This window comes from Vanessa cardui, chromosome 20 (genome assembly GCF_905220365.1).
Source record: "Vanessa cardui chromosome 20, ilVanCard2.1, whole genome shotgun sequence".
Lineage (NCBI taxonomy): Eukaryota > Metazoa > Arthropoda > Insecta > Lepidoptera > Nymphalidae > Vanessa > Vanessa cardui.
Genome location: NC_061142.1, coordinates 9,548,651 through 9,572,869, shown reverse-complemented (window position 1 = coordinate 9,572,869; position 24,219 = coordinate 9,548,651). Strand labels below are relative to the sequence as shown.

Here is a 24,219-nt window from a genome sequence, read left to right as displayed (position 1 = left end):
TAAATATGAACTCTTTTTTCGAAGATGCCAATTTAAGTATACTTTAACAAAAAAACTATATTTCAAAAACATTGAACATATCAATATACTACTTTCAAATTTATTACCTTGTCGGTTATCAGGAATGTCAGTGCAGTTTAAGAAGTTCTTGCCCTTCGCCTCAGTGATTCCATCAGGACAACAACCATATTTGCTGTTGGAACAGTCGCAGCCATCCATATTGGGACCTCTAGCGGCTGTAATCTCGTCTCCGCAACATCCGTACTTGGACTGTTGACATAAACAACCCTGTTGGTTCGGGCCGCTGGCGACGGTGACGCCATCATCACAGCAACCAAATTGGTATGTGTGGCAGCCACACCCGTCGAACTCCGGACCCTTGGCTTCTGTGTGTCTGTGTAATTATGAGAATAAAATAAAGAAAATTAATATTTTGAATATTCTTGCTACAGCGGATTGAAATGCACGAACATTATGTGAAACAAGGAAATTGAATTGACGTATGACATGCAGACTTCAAATATTGCTACGCTGTAGATCTAAAAGTCAATATTCTTGAAATGTTTTAGTCATTGTTAGATAATAATTTAAAGGAATTGACCGAAGTAGCCAATAATAATTTAAAAATTATTTACGGTTTATTCACGAGCCGTAACATTTAAATTTGTTTTATGATGTGTAAATCACAGTTGCTTATGGGTTATTTATGTATGTAGGCTTACCTATCTGGACAGCATCCAAATCTAGTGTACTGACATCCACAGCCTTCGTTATTCGGTCCTCGCGCGACGGTGATATTGTCCGGACAACATCCATAATGGGCATATTCGCAGCCACATCCTTTTTTGTAGAAACATTATCATTTTTAAATTATTTATCGATAGGATATAATAAGTGATACTATCTTAAAAAATAATATGATGTACCTTCCAAGTGTGGGCCTTCAGCTGGTTTGTAATTATCAGGACAGCAACCGAAAGCGTACTGCAAGCAGCAACCCTCATATTCTAATCCATGCGCTGGGGTCTCTCCGTCGGGGCAGCAGCCGTAAGCAGAGGTATTGCAAGACATTATGCAACCTTCCAAATTGATACCCCGAGCTGAAAAAAAAAAATGTTTTGGAATATTTACTTATATAAGTATTTGACTCCTTCGAAAAGTATTCAGCAATTCTTAGGAGTTAATACAAAATTATCTTCTGATGTCAGATGTGGAATTCACCTGTTGATACACCATCAGGACAACAACCAAATTCAGAAATACTGCACGGACAACCTTCTCCATTTGGTCCCGAAGCATCCGTCTCGTTGTCATAACAACATCCAAATTCTGAGACAGCACAACCTTCTTCGGATTCTGTAGTATCTGGTTTTTCAGTCTCTGCAACTTAAGTATTGTTTACATAATTAGTTTGGAGAATTGTGGTCATAACTATTTCAAGAAAAAAAAATCGTTAATATAATAATAGTTTCTATATTTAAAAGGTCCGTTACATTCATTTAATATTATGTATCTGGTATATACAATATTAGACTATATTAGGCTATTTTAGCTGCGTACCTGTTTCTGGACAGCCTTGTTTGTGTGGACCCTTTGCCTCTGTTTTTTCGTCTTTACAACAGCCATGTCTGAAACATCACAATTGTATTAAAAATTTAAATACATTTTTAATATTACAATTGATTTATGTTTGCATAATTCCTTACTTGGAATGATGACAGGGTGGTAGTGGTGCCGGACATCCTTGTTGATCGTTACCTTCGGCTGCTGTAATGTTGTCCGACTTACAACATCCATACAAAGTTTCATTACATGGAGTGACTGGACAGCCGGCTGCTCGAAGACCAGCCGCGGGCGATACTCCATCGGGACAGCAACCGAATTTAGATTCCTTGCAGGTTTCCGGGTTTGGACAACCTTTAAAACATTTATTTTTTAGAGATTGTTGTATGTCTGTCATTTATCGAATTAAATTTTGCTACTCACCTTCATCGAATGGCCCAGCAGCAGGCGTTCTTTTGTCAGGGCAGCAACCGAACTTGCTTCGAACACACTTGGCTGTCTTCTTCTTGGCTTTGCAGCGTTGTTTTTTAGGTGAGCCGACAACAACAGTCGTCCAAGTCCATGATGCTGGAGAAACCAACATAATTAGATGACGAAATAAATTTATGTAACTATTATATTACTTCATTTATTTTAATTTTGTACGCACTTGATTGTTCAGTGGTCGATGTGTCTTCCAGGGACGTCGAACTGCCCACTGTAGTACTTCCCGTGCTTTCTATAAAAAAGTAATATTCGTTTACATTTCGGATTATTACTAGTATTTATAAATTTGATATGGTCAAACTATTTGGTTCTATCTGGTATTTTAATTGTATTTTTTGATTAAAGATATGTATATATTTATACATTATTTAACATTTTGTTACAAAAGTTACCTTCGACGGTGGAACTCTCACTGCTACTAATAGATTCGGTAGTTCCTGTCGATTCCACAGTAGAACTTAAATCAGGCGCTTGTGTAGTACTTTCGTCGGTAGATTCTGTTACAGATGATTCAGTGGTTGCTGTATTTTCTGAACTTGACTCAGTAGCCTCTGTAGTGCTCACTTCAGTTGTCTCCATTGTACTTATGGTTGAACCAGTATCAAAGCTAGTTGTAGATTCAGTTAATTCCTTTTCGGTCGAAGAAGTGCTAGTTTCGGCTTCTGTAGTTATTGTTGATTTATCCTCGGTTGTACTAATACCAGTATCGCTAGTAGTCTCCTCAGTCGAGGCAGTTTCTATATCAGAACCTAAATATAAGAGATGACTCTTGTATACAATTGGTTAGCAAACAAATTTGTTCTGTTCATAGTTTTGTTATAGTGAGTAAGAGTCTCTGGAATCTCATTTTAACAAAAGAAATATATCATCAAAGATTTTGTAACGAAACAGGCTAGTGACAGAATAGAGGCGAATGAGGTGGAAGGAATAGCGACCAAAACGGTAACACAGTAAGAAAATAAAAGCAAATCTTTGACAAACAATTTTTACATCAATTAATATCAGATTTATTTAGTAATACAACTTAAGGGATATCAAGATATATCAATGTATATGATTCTTAAATAAAGGCTATAATAATATTTCAATTGTGCACTTACTTGAGGTCTCCGTGATAATAGTAGTGCTACTTTCTGTTGTGCTTATTTTTTCTTCGGTTACATCCGTAGATACGGTATTAGAAATTCCAGTATCTTTGTCTGTCGTTATTGTTAAATCTGTATCTGGCGTAGTACTGATTTCTGTTGTATCTGTTAAGTCGGAAGTCGTTGTTTCAGTAGACCCGGTCTCCTTCTCTATTGTAGTATCGGTAACGGAACTGTCGGTAGACTCAGATTCCGTTTCTTCTGTCACGTCCGTAACTGTAGATTCTGTGGACATTGTCGATTCACTTTCTGTTGTTTCAGATGTTTCTGGACCTTCAGTAGGTGTTATAATCGTGTCGATACTTGTAGTTTCAGTAGAATCTTTTTCAGTCGTTCCAGTTAAATCAATAACTTCTGTTGTAGAAATGTCACTCGTTGAAACCGAACTAATATCAGTAGTTTCTGTGGAAACTGTAGAGTCTATTGATTCAATGTCGGTAGCTTCTTTTTCAGATTCAGTGCCTGTAACTTCAGTAGATCCTGCTTCAGTCGTTATTGTGACATCGCTAGATTCTGTTGAATATGAACTGGCTGTCGTTAAGTCCGAATCGCTCATTGTGGTAGACTCTGTCGAGTCTGTTATTAGTGCTGCTCCTGTAAATTAGGAATCCGTGAGTACATTACTACCAAATATTTAATTTTGCAAATTATATATTCTTTTTAAAGCATTTTTTTTTAATTGAATACACTCCAACTACCTTCAGTCGTACTTGTTTCATCTTCAACAATTTCTTCTGTACTTGTGATACTTTCTGATGTATCTTTTATTGTCGATTCATCTACGGGAGTGGACTCAGATGAGCTCGTACTTAATATAATTGTACTTTCGGTGAATGATTCAGTTGCATCTGTACTGCCTGTTTCTGATTCAGTAGTAAACGATTCTGTTGTACTCTCATCTTCCTCGGTCTCTCCTACAACAAACATAATTTGTTATGCCGAATAATTAATAAGTTATATGATCCAAAGCTATGAGTTACTACCTGAGCCGGATCCGTAGTATGTATCATATTCACTGGGAGACGAATAACCGGATCCTTCTGTAAAAAGGTATCAATGGCCTGAGTAACACTTCAACATTAATTATAGGGGATCAGACTTATTTTACAGTACATACCAGTAACTTTATCTCTTCCGAAGTCAGGAACCTGTAATAGAATAGAAGGAATTCAAGTATTTATAAGGTCTCACACTCCAAAAGGAACTTATTCGTTTAAATTTAAATGTGCACTTAAATGCTAATTTTTTATTTTTATTTTAAGTAGATATTGAGTCACTCCAATCATCACCAGATGGTAAGTGGCCACCAAAGCCTAAATGAATTGGATGGTAATGTAAAATATTACCCACTCATCAATTCATCATCAACCTTGATAATTAGAATATTACTCAAACTTCAAACTGGAATACAAAAATATGTATAGTGCTACCACTATTCTACAAATGTGAGAGTGATAGAATGTATGAAGGGTTTGTGCTCAGAGTTGTGCATGGTATCATTGTCATATGTATCTTAATACATCATGTGATGTGGCCTAGTATAGGAAGTCATCATTATGGTACTACTTACCAATGATACACCAATATCTTCAGAGCTAGTTTCGATAGCTTCAGCGTTTTCCTCGGGATATTCTTCCTCTTCCTCGATGCAATCTTCATATTCATAATCATCCATTATTGGAGTTGATTTCGAATCAAGTGGCAACATTTCATCTGCGAAGTGTTAATAAAAAATACTTAACAATACTTAACTATTTCTAATTTCCAAAACATCCTTTTGTATTACATATGAGGCAATAAACCGAAATTTTTAACATACATATATTTATCATACAATTCCATATTATTCTTGGATTAACTTTATTTTACGTAATTTTATATGATGTACGTGATATGAAATGTAACCATTTCGAGAAATTTGGATGATTTAAATAAGATGGAGTAACTCACCTATACCGCATGGATTTGTGTTACAGGATTGACTGGAGTCGAGCACTTCGAGCTCGTCACACTCCATAACTTCGCGTCCTCCACTCAGGCACATTACGCGACGGTATTGTTCACCTCCATCACATTTTTTGGTACACTGTCAAAAACAAAAATTAAAATGTTCACCTTTTTTTATAATTTTGTAGACGATTAATATTTCGTCATCAAATAATTTTATTATAGTTACTTTTAGTTTTAAGATAAAACTTAGTCTTGCTCGCAGACATTTTTCTTTTGTGTGAGCGTAAAGTTTTATTGAATAAAGTTTAGAACTTCCTTTTATGTTTGTAATAAAAATTTGACGCATTATCTTATCGAGAAAATCATACCAAGTTAAAATTATTTAAATAATATAATATTTTCGTGCCTATACAATATACATGCATATAATTATGAACCAAATACATTAGCCTGAAATATTTTTGAAAAAGACAAAAATAAGGAAATTGTTATTATTCGCGTTAATTCATATTTTTACCAAAAAAATACGCTCTCACCTCAGACCAGGGTCCAGCAAACCATTTGGCAGGACATTTTTCTTTTGGCACTTCGCATTCTTTAGTATCTCTGTACTTCGAGTCTTTGTCACACCGGTCGTCGTCCACTTTTGTCACTGCGACTCCATCAAACAATCCACAGAAAACTCGACGAGTTTGGTTCCCTTTTCCACATTTTGCTGAACACTACGGAAATATTAGATAATGTTTAAAGATAAGTTCTATTTTATTAACACAGTTAACACGTAAATCCATACTGGATTGTGCTTAAATTTTTAATTAATCTCGGGCTCATCAATAAAGAAAATATCGTATGAAAATCTTCATAGGTCGAATGTAATTTGCCAGTATCTATATAATATATGTGTGACTAATAGGACCGCTAATTTTAAGGCTTCGGCTTGGGCCGATAAAAGTATAAAATAAAATACTTATTTTTAATTTTCACTAGGAGCTCGGAATTTGTAACTTCGCAGTATTAGAAGTAAATCTTTTACTCTTGCGCGTGGACTCTCTGCCATCGATTCGGATTGGTGTTATAAGGTTATAAGATTAAAGGAATAGCTGGATTGCAAAACTGGACGCTAGCTTGAATGGCCACTGAGACCGAAATCGTCATCATCATCATTATCAACCATCATCGATTACCTTGTCATGTGTTTGTATTTATCAGTAATCTTATGATGTCTTTCTTCTTTGTGTATAGATGTTTATTTGTTAAATAAAGAGAAAAACAAAATATTTCTTACTACAGTTAAAAATAGCAAACATATATTTTCTCACCTCGCTCCACTGCGTTGCGTACCACAGTGTTTGACAGGCTGGCAATTCGGTACGGTCACAACTTTCCTCAAGTTTTGGCGGCGCATGATATGCACAGAGCTTCGAGTCTACAACCTTGTGGTCCTTGGTAGCGCAGTGTGCAGAACGAGTGCGCATCGTTGACAAACATGTATCACACTGTGAAAACACACAAGATTCAGAACGTCAATAGTATCAAAATGGATTTGAGGAAATTTATTTCATAATTTGTATTGAAACAGATTTTTATGATTATGATTGTGTTGTTAAAAGTGTAATGATAACTTACACCAGTCCATTCAGTGAGAACCCAATCAACGCCGTCGCAAGGATGCAGTATACATGTCTGTTCTACGATTGGCTTTTCTTCCGTGCACACGCTGTCGTCATATACTTCCACTCGCCCGTTCAGCTTTTGGTGGCAAACCACTTGACGTGTCTGTTTGCCCTCTCCGCAAAGTTTGTTACACTAAGTTACAAAAAACAAGTTAAAGATTATACGGTTATTTGTTGTCCATTAAATTTAATAGAATATATATATTTCCTATGGTCACTTTATTAATCGATACTTACAGGTTTCCAGGGTCCGGTAAACCAAGTAGGACATGTAGCGTTTTTATTACATTCCTGGTAAAGTTCTGGTTTAGGCCCTAGAAGGTCGAAGCACTCTTTATCCGACACTATCGATGGGAACCTGAAAGTTATTCTAAAATTATAAAATATTGTTTAATATTTCAAAAATAAATTATTCAAAATTAAAACGATTAATAGAGCTGGTGGAAACACGGAGCACATTAGTAATAATCTATACTACAATATAAAACGTGAGCGAAGCAGCGAGTCACTACTAATATTATAGACTATCTTCGAAACTCGTTATAGTAGTCGTTTTTCAGTTAGATATTAGAATATGATAGTTTTGTATTTACCCATTTGTGATGATTTTCTCGCAGTGAACTTGACGCGATCTGGTACCTCCATCCCCGCAAGGCTTGGAGCATGGACTCCAAGGACCCTCTACCCATCGTGCAGGGCAGGATTCGGTATTACAACTCTGGTTGGTTGGGGGTTTTAGGCCTTCGTCACAGAGAGTGTCATTAACTACTTCTAGTTCTTCGCGTGATCGACATGTGACTTGACGAGTTTGATAACCTGATGTAATAAAGGTTTGTTACTAACACAAATCTAAAATATATAAAAATTCTCTTTTGGAAGAAAAGAGAATTATTAGTATTTAATTTATTTTTAGATACAATTATCATCAATTAATGAAAGATATATATGATAGGTACCACACACACATTTGCATTCTAGCAAACAGCACTCAGATGTGTTGATGAGCTTCAGATACATGGGACATAAGATATTAATTCTCAAAGGTGTTATTTTGAAGAATGGTTAATATTTTCTACTGTATTATTATCTATAGGTGATGATGACCACCTACCATTCGGTAGGCCACTTCCTAGTGTGCTTTAATATGCGTATAGAAAATGCCTTACCTCCACCACAAGACGCACTGCATGCAGAAAACTCTTCATGAACCCAGTTATACTGTTGGTTGGGAGGTGGCGCTAGAGCAGAAGGTACGCTGTATTCGTAACTAATGCCCACGTTTTGGTCTTGCAGTAGGAGCTGAAATTGTATGCCATGGAATAAGTAGATCATCTTTTTTTAGCGCCGAAATGAGGTGTCAGGCTATTAGAACAAAATATTTAGAGAAACTCTGGATACCAGTTTCATAAACCGAATCCACTTCGGTTTAGTTATCAAGAAACATTCTCAAATATGCATTAATGTAAGTCTAAAAATACGTGTAAACGACCGATTCTTGCTCGGCTCTAATTTAGTACTAATTAGTTATACTTTTTATTGCCTTGCGTTATTTCAGGTAACACTTAAAAACAAAATAGTTGAAAAGCGTTTGTAACTAAAACTTTAAATATTTAGAATAAATAATCTTCGAAGGATATTGGTATTTATATTATAGTAGAAATATGATAAATCTCACCGATAGATAAAGTGGTTCGTTGGTGGGTCCGAGGCATCGCAACTTGTCCGGTGCTGCGAAACCCTGCTGGCTGCGCTCGTAATGCCACAGCGTGCCCGCGATCATTAAGCTTCGAGGAAAGTCGATGTGGTATTCGCCGTTCAGATAATACAAGTTGTCGTATTTCGCTCTCAGTGCTAGAAAAGTTAGACATAGATTTTAGTGGAACCTTAAATCTCAATACATAAAAAAGTAAGATAAAACTGGTTTAAAGTAGTTTTGTCTATTGTCTCAGATTACAAAATAAAAAGAGGTTATTTCCATTTAATTTATAATATGATTACTATAATTATATATTACGACTTTCAATAAGAATGAAAAACAACGATCACTTTAATAAAACGCTAAATTATGTCATTAAATCACTATATTGACACTGCACACTTGTTACTCACGAAATTATTTCGAATGTCAGGTTAAAGGTGATAAAAAAAACAATTCATAATGTCAATATCCATTTTTAAATGTCTATAATTAGTAACGCAATCATGCTGAATTTACTCTTGATAGAAAAATACAAGTTAGATTATCAAGCTCACCGTGTAATATACAATTATAGTACTTGTCATGGCAGTGTTGGTATTTTTTTTTGATAGCGTTGAATAATTTACATAAAATCATTAGATATATTCTGTTTCACATCAAGTTTAATTTAAAAGTGTAATCTGTAGTTATGCATTATTTGGGATTGTTTTGTTGTAGATAGCAAGGTTACAAAAATAAAATATTAAAATTTTTCAGTACTTAAGTCTAGCACAGGGTATTTTAGATTTTGATATACCTTTTAATGAATAATTAGTAGTATGCAGAGTATTAATAACTATTAATATAAATATAAATTAATTAACAACTCACCTAAATAATTATTCGACGCCTTCATCTCCTCTATGAATATATTCGTAGCTCCTTGAGGAATCAGGAGTATATCGTTATAACCTAGACACGGAAAAATAAATATAAATAAATCGCCGTTTACATGCCAGATTAAAAAAAAATCAATAAATAAATTTACTACCTAAATGTTAACCGAACATTATTGGATTCAAAGTCGAGCAAGCATCAGATTACTTGAATGCTCAGTTTGGATCAAAATGCTTTTCACGGTTCAAAAATTTTTCAACCCACAAAAACATTAACTATTGTTATAATGATTATTGCACTGAGTCACTGTGTTAATAATATACAGGATATTATATTAAAATCATTTTATAACATGGTTCATCTCAGCAAAGTTCCTGAGGAAATCTGGAGATATCGGACGAGAAATGATTGAAATTTAACAGCGGGAGATTTAATGGCTACTATTTGTCATCGTAATAATATAAGTGTGGTATCTTTATTTTAATGTGGAGTGTGTAGCGTACCTTTCCTAAGGTCTTGAGAGTCCAGTATGCCGCTGGTAGTGTGGCAGTTGGTGCCGTTCCCGCGACAGTGTCGGCATTTGTCTTCCCGCGCGTTTGAGCCCAACATCATATCACAACCGACGGGCTACAAATTTATTCGAATATAATATTAATAATTTACATCTTAACTATTATTTTAATTGATTGTTAATGGAAATGTAACCCTGTCTGATACCTCTTCACGCTTAAACCGGTGAACCGATTTAGATGAAGTTTGGTATGGAAAATGTTTAAGTCCCGAAGAAGAATAAGGCTAATTTCTTATTTATCCCCCGGGGGAATAAAAAGGGTGTTGAAGGTTCGACTACTATAGTTATAGTTTTATAATTTTCGCGCGGCTAATGCATGCATGTTCAGCTAGCAATGAATAAATGTTATATGGTACTTTTAAAGTATATTTTTACTTATAGAAACGATTTAAATAATTTAAAAGGTTACAAACAACATGACATTCAGTTTTGTGTGCTAAAAAGATACAAATGTTACCTGACAAACACCATCTACGCAGACATCGAAGGACTCGTCGCTACATCGCGTACCATCTACCACTTTTGTCTTTTGGCGATAGTAGAAGCGTTCCCCGCGCGGCATACAGTTAAGCTCGCACGGGTTCGGTCCTTTCGTGTACGGCACCCAGCTGGAAATGATGAATGAATTGTATATTTGTCAAATTAGCTGAAACACTCAAGATTATCATAAGAAAAGTCATGCCAATTGTAAAGCGTTTGTGCTTAGATTTCAACTAACTGGCTGAGATAATAAGATTTTGTTTCATTAAATAATATTCCCGCTTTATTTTTAATTTAGTTGTTCTTATTTTTGTGATTATTTTAAATCTTACTGATATTTTTGGTCTCTGAAGCTCTTATCGTCATATTCTGCACACTGCTCGGCTCTGAAGTCATTGGAGCCTTCTGGGCAATCTTGTGTCTGACACGAAAAGTACTTCGTGTCGCCCCCTGTGCACTGCGGTCGCCCATCTGACCTGAATAAGAAAATACAAATTATTATATTATATTTAAAATATAAATTCAAATTCACTTAAAACTTATTTCGCAAACAGTTTTTCAATAAAAATATATTATTTTATAAACATTTTATATAAACGAATTTCAAAATTAAAAAAATAATTTTTGGTATTGCGTTTTTCTGCATTATATTTTTCGAATGCTTAGTTTTGCGTACGTATCATTTCATATAATATCATTTGCTCTTATAAATATGAGACAACATCACATACATTACTCTGATCCCAATGTAAGTAGCTGAAGCACTTGTGTTATGGAAATCAGAAGTAACGACGGTACCACAAACATTCAGACCCAAGACAACATAGAAAACTAATGGTAATCTACATCGACTCGGCCGGGAATCGAACCCGGGACCTCAGAGTGGCGTACCCATGAAAACCGGTGTACACACCACTCGACCACTGAGGTCGTCTTCTTTCTCCTTCTCCGCGAAGGAAGAATCCTAAATTCAATCACAGGTATTTAGCCTTTCGATATAATTCATTTTTACTTACGCTACTTCGAGACATATTCTTTTCTGGCTGGCAACACCTCCGCCGCACGTCCGGGAGCACGGAGATACCTCGCTCCATTCTCCCCAAGCACCATGCCCCTCTCCACCAGGTATTATGTAAGAAGCTGGTAAAAAGAGACCGGCTCCTTGCCTCCTATGCCGGCTGCGGTGTCCATTTACCTATAAAAACAATCATTTTATTTTATTTTGTAAATAGAATCGTGTTAATTTTTTTTTTTCTTTTAACGACACATTTACCTATTACACTTTTTTTAAATAGTGTAAGGGAAATATATACATATATACATCACCCATATCAATCGAATGAAACTAAGCGTAACACACGTAACTCTTTTTTTTACATGTTTTTGTGTAGTAGTTGGCGTATTCGGTGGGGTGCACAAAACGCGTGACCATTTGTTTTTGAAAGTCAAAGTTTTGCAATATTTGTTAATTTCCACAGTTTTAATTATTACATTATTTTTTAAGTACCCTTACAATTTTTGTATGAAGGTATTAGGCATATTCGTAAGCGTTTACGGCGTTTCGTACATCAATCTCGAAGAGTAACTACTGATAACGACTTCATAACAACTAAATCTGAAATTAGGCATGGGAAGTAATGATTAAATATTCATTTTATTCGTTTTATTAGCTTTCAACTGCTTTATATCAATTTCAATAATAGGTATATAACCAACAATGTCAGTATCTAAATCATCTAAGCTAGGAATTCCATTTTAAACCAACTGAAAGGTTACAAGTGAATTAAGATAGAAATGAAATAATTGATTACCAAGCTCATCAGATAACGACGAAAAGTCGATAGCAGATTCTATGATTTTAAATTACAATGAAAAATTTACAAAACATTACACGAACATTAGAAATCATAAGACAATGTCTAAGATTCGCTTTCTCTTTCGCTCCTGTATATAAGTATATACATAATATATCTTTGTTAATAAAATAGGGATGAGTTTCATTTCTTCATTAAGCTATTTGAATGCAGCTTTAATCCGTCCGATGATTGCGTTCAGCTTTCGAAATGCTATAAACTTATGCCTGTACAAATATGAAGTGCCCCTTTATGTCTAACTGAGTGTATTTAAGGGGATTTTCTCACGTAGCGTTTACATTTTATAAATATAGAGGTACGTATAGTACGACACAACTTAGATGTCGCATCGGCAAATTTCGTAAAACCGATCAAATCCGAATTAAGTACGCTATCCCAAATTATCAATATTTATTTCTCACGCAAAAATGATCTTTGCACAAACGTAATAGAATTATTTTAGTCTATATATATAATAAAATTGGAGTATCTGTTTGTAATAATAAAGCCCTTTTTTACTCAATGCATATGAATGTTATTTTGGTATATGTACCGTACATATACCAAAATAACATGTTTTACATTTTTTGTCTGTCTGTTTATTCCGGCTAATTTCTGCAACGGCTGGACCGATTTTGACGGGACTTTCACTGGCAGATAACTCATATAATACGGAGTAACTTAGGCTAGAATATTTTTATTTTATTTTTATAAATTCATACGCGTACAATTTCGCGGGCACAGCTAGTTATGGTACAAAATAACGATTCCAAAGGAATTAGAATACTTGATAATATACAAAAAGTTATAAATATAATCTAATACGAATATTATCTGTGTAAAAGGCCTTATATTTATAATGCAGATCACCGCGGGAACCATCCGTTGGTCGTGTTAAATGTTATGACGATAAACAACTTGTATGGGCACATTATGGACGCAGAGAGATTGCTGCGCGTACGCACTTGAGCACGAGTGTTTGCGCATGCGCAACGAGGGCGACATTTTATTTGCTTACCTTAACAAGTGCACCTGTCCTGGATTAGACAAATTGTTGACAGTAAGATATTTATGTTTATATTTAAAGAATTTATGTTAAATAGTTTTCTAAAATTGTTATTAATTTTAATATACAATTTTGACTTGCTTGTTTTAGATACATAAATATAACTATCTATGCTTAAAAATAGTAGTATTTGTCCGGGATATAAAAAATAACTACCATTTTTAATCTGGTCAGGACAAGAAGTTATTTTTTTATTGTTACCTGTTTGTTTTTCTTATCTTTTTACAATATGTTTTTGTTCGACGTAATATTAAAATTAAGAGAAATAATGTTTTCTATCTTGGAAAACAATTTAAACAACGTTTATTAGTTGATGGGAATTTAAAAATGAGAACACTTTTCATACAAACAAGACATTCACCTTATTATGATTATAGTCGCCGGTTGGTGTTATGCTTTAATTCTAAAATAATGTTAGTTTTGTACGCTTTGTAAATACCTTCACTCGCCAGTATTTTAGTAACCTATGCCTACAATATTTTGTTATATCATCGCTTCTCAAACTTTTGTAGTGCACCTCCATTATCATGAAAATAATAGTTGAGTATATTCTCTTAAAAAATATAGTCGCTATTATAATACGTAAATGGCCTATATTTTGGGACTGTAATTGGTTATCCAATGCATATCGTTTATTAAAATACATATACAATATATATATATATATATATATATATATACGTATTTGTTGTTATGCATATGTATTTAAAATATTTTTATTTTTTCTTTCAGCACAGACTAATATTTATTTTATTTTCTTTAATTTATGTTTCCTTACCATTTTCAAATTTAATGAAATATATTATATATTTTGAATATTGACTGAAAACAGATTTTAGGTTTAAATTTAATTGCTATCAATAATAGACATTTTCATTAGTGTTTTGCACGACACATGCTCAAATAATTCATCATGGAAATGAATGTGTGTTAACAACCATGATTAGTTCATGGTATAGTATGGCATAGACCAAAAATAGTGTGTTAGATGACCTGATACTGTACGTCACGCGGAGCTAACAAACCCATCAATTGCGGCGCCTTCTCATTAGATTTACGAGTTCCCATAGTTTACTTAATGGGCGGTTAGGGTTATCAAAAATAAACCATTAAAATAACATTAATATGTGAATTAAAATCACTATATTCCTTTTCATCTTTACAACGTGTAGAAATATTAAATCATGTTGAACCAATAGCATAAAATGATTATGATTATTTGATGACAAATCCGATCAAGGCTGTTAACTGCGCAGGATGTATGTGTGCACTTTCTAGTAAGTGTTATTTACATTTTATAATTAGATATTCGATATGTGGGACTACAAATGGGCCACCTTGGTAAATGGTCACTATCGCTCGTTGACTTTGTGCTTAAAGAAATATTAGACATTCTTTGCATCACCAATACACCAGCATTTTTGGGTGTGTCCCTTGTGCCTATAGTTAAACGGGACCCTCAACCTAGACCGGACCACAAAAACTTTTGCTGCTTGGCGGCAGAATATATGATGAGTGGTTGGTACCTTCCCAGACGAATTTGCACAAAACCCTACCACCAAGTATTGTGCTCTTTCTTAATAAGGCAGAATTTATTGCGAAATGATTAAATACAATTGAAATCAATAGAATTACATCGAACTAACCGAATACGTCTAATAACCTATTGATATAATTTTAAATGGTTTACGACAATCACAGACAATAGAAACCGTTGTGCATTTTTTATTGTTTTTGTAATGAGCAATTGTCGCGTAGAATGAGAACTTTCAAGCTATATGAGAATTTATTGCGTTCAAAGTCAAGGCCGGGTCGGTCAGTCACGGTGGTCAACGAACCCTGTGTCGAAATTAGACATTAAAATCAAAATACCATCACAAGTAGGTTCTTACAAGTACTTATGAATCGACAATTTACAAGGTTAATTTTAATATTGAGATACAATCGGTTTGAAATGGATTTCACCGAGACGAGAAAGTACTTTCTTACCACTGAGTAACTCTTTTTTATCCAATAAAAATTGACATGATAAGTATCCTTATAGCATTTGTGTCTATGGGCGAGACTATCCACTTGTCTTTACATATTCAAATTTCTCGTGTACTAGGAACTATTATAGATTATAATCTATCAAATTCTATACTTAAAGGTTTAAGTAAATGTAAAAGGTATCCCTTACATCAAATATACATTTTTATTGTTTAAATAAATAAAAAAGACATACAAAATGTTCACGGTTATAAAGAATGAGTTGATTCGTATTAAATTCTGTTATCGCTATGGAAAGTGATGAAATACTTGTACGGTGTATAAATATTGTACGGCGAACTTACATTATGAGTGTAGTGATGTCTTGAAGCGGTCCACGTGATACAATTACTTAAAACGATGGCTGCCAAAAGCAGCGATCTGTAACAAAATAAAGATTTTTAAATTAACTGTCAACTTCTTCTTCGGCTTATTAGAAAGTCGATTAAACAGTGAGCATATTTTTTCAAATCACCGAGTGATTGCTATTTGAGATTTATTTTTGGTGTATTATATTAAAATTTGGATTTTTCATCTGTAATTTTTTGTTTATTAATTTAATTTCCGCCTATTAGCGAATATACCGCGTGGCGCGTATATTTCCGCTGTGAGGAATAAAAACCTATGCTCATCGGCTCAGCTATACTAAGCGCTTCTGGCGAACAACATTATGAGTGAAATTTTAATTGTCATTATTTGTTTTGTTCTCTAATGTGCGGTAATTGAATAAGATTGTGTCTACACTAAGGTTCGATCCCAGGTCGATTGAATAAAAAAAACTGGGATTTCTTACAAAAAAATCAGTTCTGTGCCTCCAAAAACACTAAAGAACGCGATAGTTCTGGGCAAGCTCTTCTCAAAGTACGCCCCATCGGATATTAAGAGTGAAGGAATATTCGTGCTTTTTAATTTTGGATTAAGAGGAGTCGGATTGCTATGATTTCTTATTTGAGCAAAAATACATTTAGGTATCGTTTGTGAGTTGTCAGCGTATTGATATAAATTAGTATTAAAATCTCAATCGCGGTTTAATCAAAGAAATATATTATTAATATTATTCGATATGAGTTACCAATTTTGTTAGCTTAACATCACCGATCAACGGTGCTTTAAACGAAACGAGAAATCGAAGATTATTCGAATGAGATAAACGTCAACATTATCTGTTCTCGAACGTCTGACAACACTTTAGAAATCCAATTACATCGTAATAGTGGACATAAAATTTTAAATCGATATATATCCATCTAACGTCCTTATCGATTTTGAAATATCGATAGATTATCGATAAAGGATTCTCGATAGTTAACTGTAAAGCCGTGCCTGTGCTGATGATATCATTATTAGATAGTGGGACGAGTGATAGTCAATCAAATCATTAAAAAAAGTCTAAAAATCTAGCAATATAAAAACTATTTTCATAGGTATTGCTTTAAAAGTAAAAAATATGTTTTTTCGTTCTTGCGGCATAAAAAGCAACATAAAAATGAATATACAAGTAATACTTTATATATCTACTTAAAACATAAATACGTAATTAGAGTTTAAATCCTTAAAATACATATCTAAAATATATTATTATATGTTATTCATGAGATGTTACTTTTAGAGATTTTGAAAATCAGGCATTAAATTTACCTTAATGCTTCGGGAAATAAAATATTCAGATCAAATGGATCAGTTTTTTAGATGCAAGAATAACGCTGCTTGCGTTAAATGCGTTACAAGACACTTTAATGTAATTTGTTTCCTTAGTCAGCTCTTACGACATCCACGGATTCGATATTTTCTACTCTACTGAGTACATTTAAAAGAGATGACTCATGTGTATTAATATACAACACTTAATAATAATGTTAAACATCCTGCCGATACATAAGGACCTAGGTCATGATTTAGGTAGCCTGAATATTTTACTAACAATGAATTTGATTGTTAATCGCGTCAGCCTGCGACGAATTTAATATCACTACATATTATAAAGCAAAGTCGCCATACGCCGACGTCTGTTTGTATGTTCGCCGTAAACTCTAGAACTACTGAACGGATTTTAATTTGAATTTCACGAATAGATAGAAGGATTCATGAGGAAGGTTTAGGTATATACGTTCTTTTGTGTAAACAAGTTGTAATATAACAACAATCTCTAAACATGTTGGAAAAAATCAAGCCGCTAGGGAATCATCATCATCATCAAAAACACTGTCCTTTTATTTTTATTATATAACATAATAATATAAAAAAAACCTATGTCCATCCGTACGGAGCCGGGATGGCCGCTAGTACTATTATAAATGATGATGTAATATGATTAATAGACGTAATTTATGATATTTAAATTCAGATTTGATCATGGCTTCAAAACAATTATTCGGACGTATTAATTACTAGCTGTGGCCCGCGGCTTCCATCGCGTTTTAAGGGTTGCTTGCCAGGTGTAAAAAAATAGGCCATTGTCCGTTTGTCCGTGAGATTGCTGTAGTCAGACTGAGTGACTTTTGCTTTATAATATTGACATATATTTGAGTGAATTTAATATATTTTAATGATTTCAAAGTAGACATAGATGCAGCCTAAAATGCAATAATTTGCAATAATTATTAATATTCGATTTGCAATCACAATCTTAAATACTTCAGTATTCAAGGGAGTATTTAAGGGATAATATTCATAAATGACTCGCCTTAATCTTATTTAAACGGATTAATGACAGCGTTGAAAAGCTGACTCACGTTAAAACTCTATTTTGTTAAATTATTATTATATTAAATGTTGATTGTTGCATATCACTATCTGATATTTAAAAATCGTTTGTTATTTTAACCTATAAGTTAGTTCTTCAAGGAAGCTCTCCTGTTTCAAAAGCCTTCAGATTACATACATGCACTGTACATACACGTGGAAATCGATTCGAACAATTTAATATATTTAATATGCCTTTATATTTATGATTTTCGAATGAATATACTAAAATGTTACCATAATATAAGTATTCTTTAAAAGAAAACGATATGTAAAGTTTTCGAAGTAGATGTACATATACTGGAGAGCAAAGTTCATAATTCTTAAAATAAAGATTCTTTTAGTTTTACCTTGAAGCGGTGAATTTAAACATAATTACATAAACAAAGATTGTATGTATATAATTTCAAAGGGAGTCCGTCGTGATAGACGAGCAAAGTTGCCAATAAACACATGGAGGGAACTGATGTTAATAAATGTTTGTTTAGCTAAAAATACAGTTTCACCTGTGTAGGTTTAACGGGCCCGAGGTTTGTACGAAAGATCGTAGGTACATACTTGTATAACGTGAATATTCTGACAAGAAATAGGAGTTATTGTACTATTTTGGATTTGATGTTTGGTTTTCTTGTTCACTTATTTCACTTGCTTCTATGTCAGTTTTAGAGCTTATTTTTCGTTACGTTGAAAAGTTATAAATCAAAAATATATAGTAATATCACAGGAGTAAAGAAAATGTACTTCCGTTGTAATATTATACAACAACAACAACAACAGCCCAGCAGTGGAAAATTTACAGGCAGTTGTTCCTGTTATGTGCTGTTATTTGAGGAGAAGATTGGAAACATATTCCAATTCCATTTCAATATACAATTGGCATAATTTACTTTGCGGTAGGACTTTAAGCAAATCCGCCTGGGTAGATAACATCAGATATTGTATTCCAGTTTGAATGGTGATTGAGCCAATGTTGCTGCAGGTACAATGGATATCACATCTAAGACGCAAAGGTTGGTAATTCATTGGTGTATTATAAAGAATGGCCCAGGTGGTCCATTTGGACCGCTATTACATAAACAGATAATTACGTTTCATTTGGAGAATTATTATCAATTACAGAATTAGTGTTTTTTTTAGTTTTCATAATTGTTCAATATTTATTCATGTTTTAATAAAAATACACCGGATCTGCGTGTAAGCGAACATTGTCAATATTTGTTCTTCATAGTACCTATCTCTGTGTCTACTTTGTTACTTAACAAATGTATATGGATTTGAAGAGAATAAAGACTGTATTGTATTGTAGCTTCAAGATATCTTTCAATTTAGCTTTGTTATTGGTTTACACAAATAAATACACAAAACGTTCTTTATTTAAGAGAGTGGCTAGGAAGTTGCAAGTTTATTGCTGTTTCTTTTCAACCGACTTCAAAAAGGAGGAGGTTATCAATTCGTCTGTATTTTTATGCTAAAAATTTAATATGAAAATATTGATATATTAAAAGAAAGAAAGACTAGTTTCGATAGGTAATTTTAATATGAAATTTCTTATTAAAAATTCAATAACATTGTAATCGATCTTTAATGCAATGAGGAGTACGTCGATCGTTTTATCAAACTCAAACGTTAAACCTCTTTTTCGAAAATTGTTACTGAGTAATGATATTACAAGCAAGATTGAGTCCCAATATCAAGTAGCTTTGGGAGAAGCCGATTTAATTAATTTTTAAATAATACCATCAATATTATATGTAATGCAGATTTTCAAAGTACACCAAATATGTATACCTAAGTAGACGCTGTGACGGATGAAATTAAAATAATATGTATAAAGTGGACAGTAAACATTTGCTCAAAAAACTTAATATAAACGTGCCACGAAGACCACCTCGGAACCCATGTCCATTCTTCAAAATGAGCAAGAATAGAACCAATCTTGGGAAAAATTCACAATTAGCCCGAATGACACGCTCATATAACGCAATACCACCTATCGACATGGGTTTCGACACTTTTGGCACTTTCAAAAAGAAATGTTATGCCTTTTATGTAAATTTTTAATCAAAGTAAATTTGTTTCTGAACTTATTTTCATTTTGTTTAGTTTACATTTTGTTCAGTTTAAATTTGTTAAATAGTTTTCGATAAATTATTTTATTTGTGTTGGAGTTCCATATTAAATAAATAAATGTAGGTATATGAAGTATTAAATAATACAGACAAGAAAGAGACTTATTGTGATAATTAATATAAATAATACAATATTTATGTAAGTTTTTATAGGCTTCGGAATGTAAGTCAACCAGGAAAACGGATTAGAAAAGAGATCAAAGAATGTTTTGTTAATATAACACCCGCTGCAACAAGATACACCAAAACAACGCTTTAATTGAATGCCATTGCCGCTGTAATGAACTTGGCATTACAAATGGCAGTTCCGCAGGATGGCAACTCGACACCCGACGTAACGGATCCTACCATCCGACTCGCCTGTCAATTAGCGGGCCCCGGACAAGGGCTGATTTATATACTGTGGGTATTATGATTCATTTTTTATAACTTTTTGGTCATTTTACAAAGGAGAGATAGTGATTTAGTTTGTATACCATCTGAATATTGTTAAGTTAAGAATATTATTCAAATGTGTACTAATGGTTTCATCATTGCAAAGTATTTAAAACAAAGTCCCTTACCGCTCTCTATCCCCATGTATGATCTTTAATATTCAAAACGGATCTTGTTGCGGTTTTTTGTAATAGATAGATTATTATTTATAGATTAGAGAGGAAGGTTTTTGTATATAACATGGACAATATAGTAAAGTAACACTGATTGATAATTTTACAAGTTTCTAATGTAATGTCGTAAATAAACGAATTCTATATTAAGTATTAGCATTGCACCCGTGCGTAGCCGGGGCCGCTCGCAAGTAAATAATAAAAAAAGACTACGATAATAATATAAAGAACACGATTTGAAATTTGAACGAGAGCCACTGAAAATTCACCTTCTTTTTTTCCTTGTTCAACCAACTTTAAAAAAAGGAGGTACTGCATTAGACTTTTATTTGTGAGTCATTTAAACGTGCACTTGTTATTACTGGATCAAAATATAAAGTGAATCTAGTATGTTTATAGTTCTGTAATGAAAGGAGGTTGCATGATTCGATTCCATAATCGAAATTTCATTAAAATAAATTGCAATACGCAAAACTAACCATTTATTGTCTTCCTTGTACGTTCTTTGATGTAGCAATACTTTATTCTAACAAGGCTCGTTCTGTGGACGCGGTAACTATAAAAATGCTTTAAACATTATATTCAAATAGGAAACGATAGTTCAAACAAAACGTCTCGAAATGATATCACTATGTTATGACAGTAGGCGTAATAATAGAATATCATAAATTTCATCGGACGACTCACGACTCGCCCGTCGAATACTAATTGTGAATATTGAAAAGGCAACAACTTGTATTATTTATTGTAGCGCTGTAAAATTATACTCTTCTTATTTATTCATATCAAGACTTAACTGAATTTCAATTAGTTATAAAAAGGTCTTAAATAATATTTATCTTATCAATACGTTAAGTTACTGTTTTAATATCTATTATATAGAAAATATTATCGTAACGTTGCATTCAAATTCAAGAGCAGAGATGGCCCAGTGGTTAGACCGCCTGCATCTTAACCGATGATTGCGGGTTAAAACCCAGGCAAACACCGCTGATTCATGTGCTTAATTTGTCTTTATAATTCATCTCGTTCTCAGCGGTGAAGGAAAACATCGTGAGGAAACCTGCATGTGACAAATTTCGTAGAAATTCTGCCACATGTGTATTCCACCAACCCGCATTGGAACAACGTGGTGGAATATGTTCCAAACCTTCTCCTTAAAGGGAGAGGAGGCCTTTACCCCGCAGTGGGAATTTACAGGCTGTTGTTGTTCCATTAAAAAAAATGTGCGACAAGAACCGACTTATAATATCAATAAAATTGTATAATAGATTTATCTTTAAAAAAACATCCTAATCTTCATTAAGTATTTTAGGTATTTTTTTTATTTCATCTCAGAGTGAATGGGGAGTTTTGGTGAAGAGAAATCAACGAATCGGTTCGTTTTCTTTGGACAACAGAAACTTAAGATTGCCCGTCAGACGGATAATTACAATAATTTTAAATTCAAAGCGAGGTACGAGTTGGATTCGTGACCTGGAGCTAATTGATCCAGCTAACGAGAAAGGGTTTGAAATATAAACGTATAAACAATCTTGAGATTTATTACTACATTTTATATTAAATGTTAATTAGACGTGCTCATTATTGGAACTACCATTAAATCGCATATCCATGAACTTGTGTTGTTGACGAGGAATATACTCCAAAACTTTTTCTTAAGACAGGGTTTCTTTCCCCTCTGAATAGCTATATTTAAAGTAATATAGAGAACTAATAGTCGCCCGCAGATTCTCTCGCATTTTAGTGTGTTAGTTGTCATAAGTCAGGCAAAAAAGTAGCCTACGTCCTTTGTTGGAGTTCAAGTGTGCTTCATACAAAATTTCGTCAAATTAGGTTCAGCGGTTATACTCTTCGTAATGAAGTAAGTGAAATATAATATATAGTCGCGGTATCTATTCAGCTCGCGAGCACCGCTTCCGACGGTGACGCCGTTGCGTCTGCGCGCGCAGATTAGCAATCGTTGTTAACATATTGTTTGTTCTAAAAATATACACCACGCACTTCTGCTTTATATTCTATAAAGCAAGTCTCCGTATTTATAACTGTGATTTTAAATTGAATTTTCTGTAAATGACGATTGTGACGATGTGCGTTAAGTAAATCGTTGTGACTTCGAATTTCGATTTTTTTTTTAATTGTAACTCTCTAGTATGTGTATGCTATGCTATTTTATTTGTGCCTTCTTGAATTTATGTTTTGCCGAAAGAAGTAAATTCACGTTAGCCTTTTTTCCAACTGCATTATTAAATAAATTATTTTAAATAAATATGCTGCTTCAAAATCAACTTATCTTACCAAATCATTCAAATTGTAGTTAGTTGTAGCGTTAGCAAACCTTTTTGTGTAACTTGACACCACAAGCGCCACAAGTTTTCATGATGTGCTTAGTAAGTAAACGCTTACTCATCACTTATTTTATCTCTAAATAGCATAATTTAGTATTGCTATGATCCGGTTAGAAGCGAAAATTAACCCGGTGTATCTATAGGCAATAAAATGAAACCTCTTGCTTCTCAAGGCCTTAATATATCATACAGAGCAAACTATGAACTCACCCGCCAGTGTCTATGGGCGATGGTGATCACTTACCATCAGAAGGTCCAAATAGTCTACCTACCTAATACAAATAAAAAATAACAATAATATTTTTATAAATTGAAATGTCAAACTGTATATTTTAATATGCTAACATAAAATATCTCCTACATATAGGTTATAATGAATTTTATATCGGTTTAAACGTTTTTGGTATTAAGGCATGACATTAAGTATTTATGATGCATCCATTAGTAGAATATAGTCGACTAATTTATTCAAATAACGGTGAATGATTGCGCAATAGAAAGTATTTAAAGATTTTGTTGTTCTAAAAATATTAAAAACCTAACCTAACTTTTATTTTAAAAATTCTTAAATATTAAAACATAATAAATTTTATTTGATAGTATAGATTAATTTAAAATGTTCAGGATCAGATTTTCACCCTTAGGACCTTTTAACATTAAATTTATTTTTTTATTTGTTGTTTATAATCTGTCCCAGTTTCACATAAATAAGCAATTTAACTGCATTATCTAATTATCCATTAAGTTTATAGTTCCATACATACGACGTATGTATAGATCTATAGTAGTATGTATAGACAACCGAAAAAAATCCTCAACATACCTAGACAGGTTCGAAGTATGAACAAACATAGGTACCTACTACATATAAACGTGCCCCACATAAAAAGTATACTTAAAAACTTTTCTTTAACTCCAAATATTAAATTAAAACATCCGAGCTTCTAACATATCACCAGGGTCACAGATAAATTAAGGAGATACATTTTCGTCATATCTGGC

At 33.4% G+C, this 24,219-nt stretch overlaps 1 protein-coding gene across 5 annotated transcripts in view; it reads right to left on the bottom strand.

The window, feature by feature from the left end:
* LOC124538422 (papilin) overlaps nucleotides 1–24,219 on the bottom strand; it is an 84,541-nt gene that overhangs the window by 16,770 nt on the left and 43,552 nt on the right. For 4 of the 5 annotated variants that reach the window (XR_006966983.1, XR_006966982.1, XR_006966980.1 and 1 more), the window contains 28 exons: nucleotides 15,696–15,771; nucleotides 11,460–11,638; nucleotides 10,776–10,919; nucleotides 10,421–10,571; nucleotides 9,896–10,019; nucleotides 9,387–9,467; nucleotides 8,493–8,668; nucleotides 7,984–8,116; nucleotides 7,411–7,633; nucleotides 7,055–7,187; nucleotides 6,771–6,950; nucleotides 6,464–6,640; nucleotides 5,681–5,866; nucleotides 5,145–5,280; nucleotides 4,765–4,907; nucleotides 4,312–4,342; nucleotides 4,178–4,234; nucleotides 3,893–4,108; nucleotides 3,150–3,788; nucleotides 2,442–2,798; nucleotides 2,213–2,281; nucleotides 1,987–2,130; nucleotides 1,707–1,917; nucleotides 1,561–1,628; nucleotides 1,222–1,386; nucleotides 927–1,100; nucleotides 723–840; nucleotides 108–394 (listed from right to left, as the gene is read on the bottom strand). Coding sequence is in view for 1 of the 5 variants with exons in the window: in XM_047115477.1 (XP_046971433.1) it covers nucleotides 108–394; nucleotides 723–840; nucleotides 927–1,100; nucleotides 1,222–1,386; nucleotides 1,561–1,628; nucleotides 1,707–1,917; nucleotides 1,987–2,130; nucleotides 2,213–2,281; nucleotides 2,442–2,798; nucleotides 3,150–3,788; nucleotides 3,893–4,108; nucleotides 4,178–4,234; nucleotides 4,312–4,342; nucleotides 4,765–4,907; nucleotides 5,145–5,280; nucleotides 5,681–5,866; nucleotides 6,464–6,640; nucleotides 6,771–6,950; nucleotides 7,055–7,187; nucleotides 7,411–7,633; nucleotides 7,984–8,116; nucleotides 8,493–8,668; nucleotides 9,387–9,467; nucleotides 9,896–10,019; nucleotides 10,421–10,571; nucleotides 10,776–10,919; nucleotides 11,460–11,638; nucleotides 15,696–15,771 (4,778 nt within the window). In the remaining 4 variants the exon portion in view is untranslated. The remainder of the gene's footprint in view (nucleotides 1–107; nucleotides 395–722; nucleotides 841–926; nucleotides 1,101–1,221; nucleotides 1,387–1,560; nucleotides 1,629–1,706; nucleotides 1,918–1,986; nucleotides 2,131–2,212; nucleotides 2,282–2,441; nucleotides 2,799–3,149; nucleotides 3,789–3,892; nucleotides 4,109–4,177; nucleotides 4,235–4,311; nucleotides 4,343–4,764; nucleotides 4,908–5,144; nucleotides 5,281–5,680; nucleotides 5,867–6,463; nucleotides 6,641–6,770; nucleotides 6,951–7,054; nucleotides 7,188–7,410; nucleotides 7,634–7,983; nucleotides 8,117–8,492; nucleotides 8,669–9,386; nucleotides 9,468–9,895; nucleotides 10,020–10,420; nucleotides 10,572–10,775; nucleotides 10,920–11,459; nucleotides 11,639–15,695; nucleotides 15,772–24,219) is intronic. The other variant, XR_006966981.1, reaches the window with a different exon arrangement.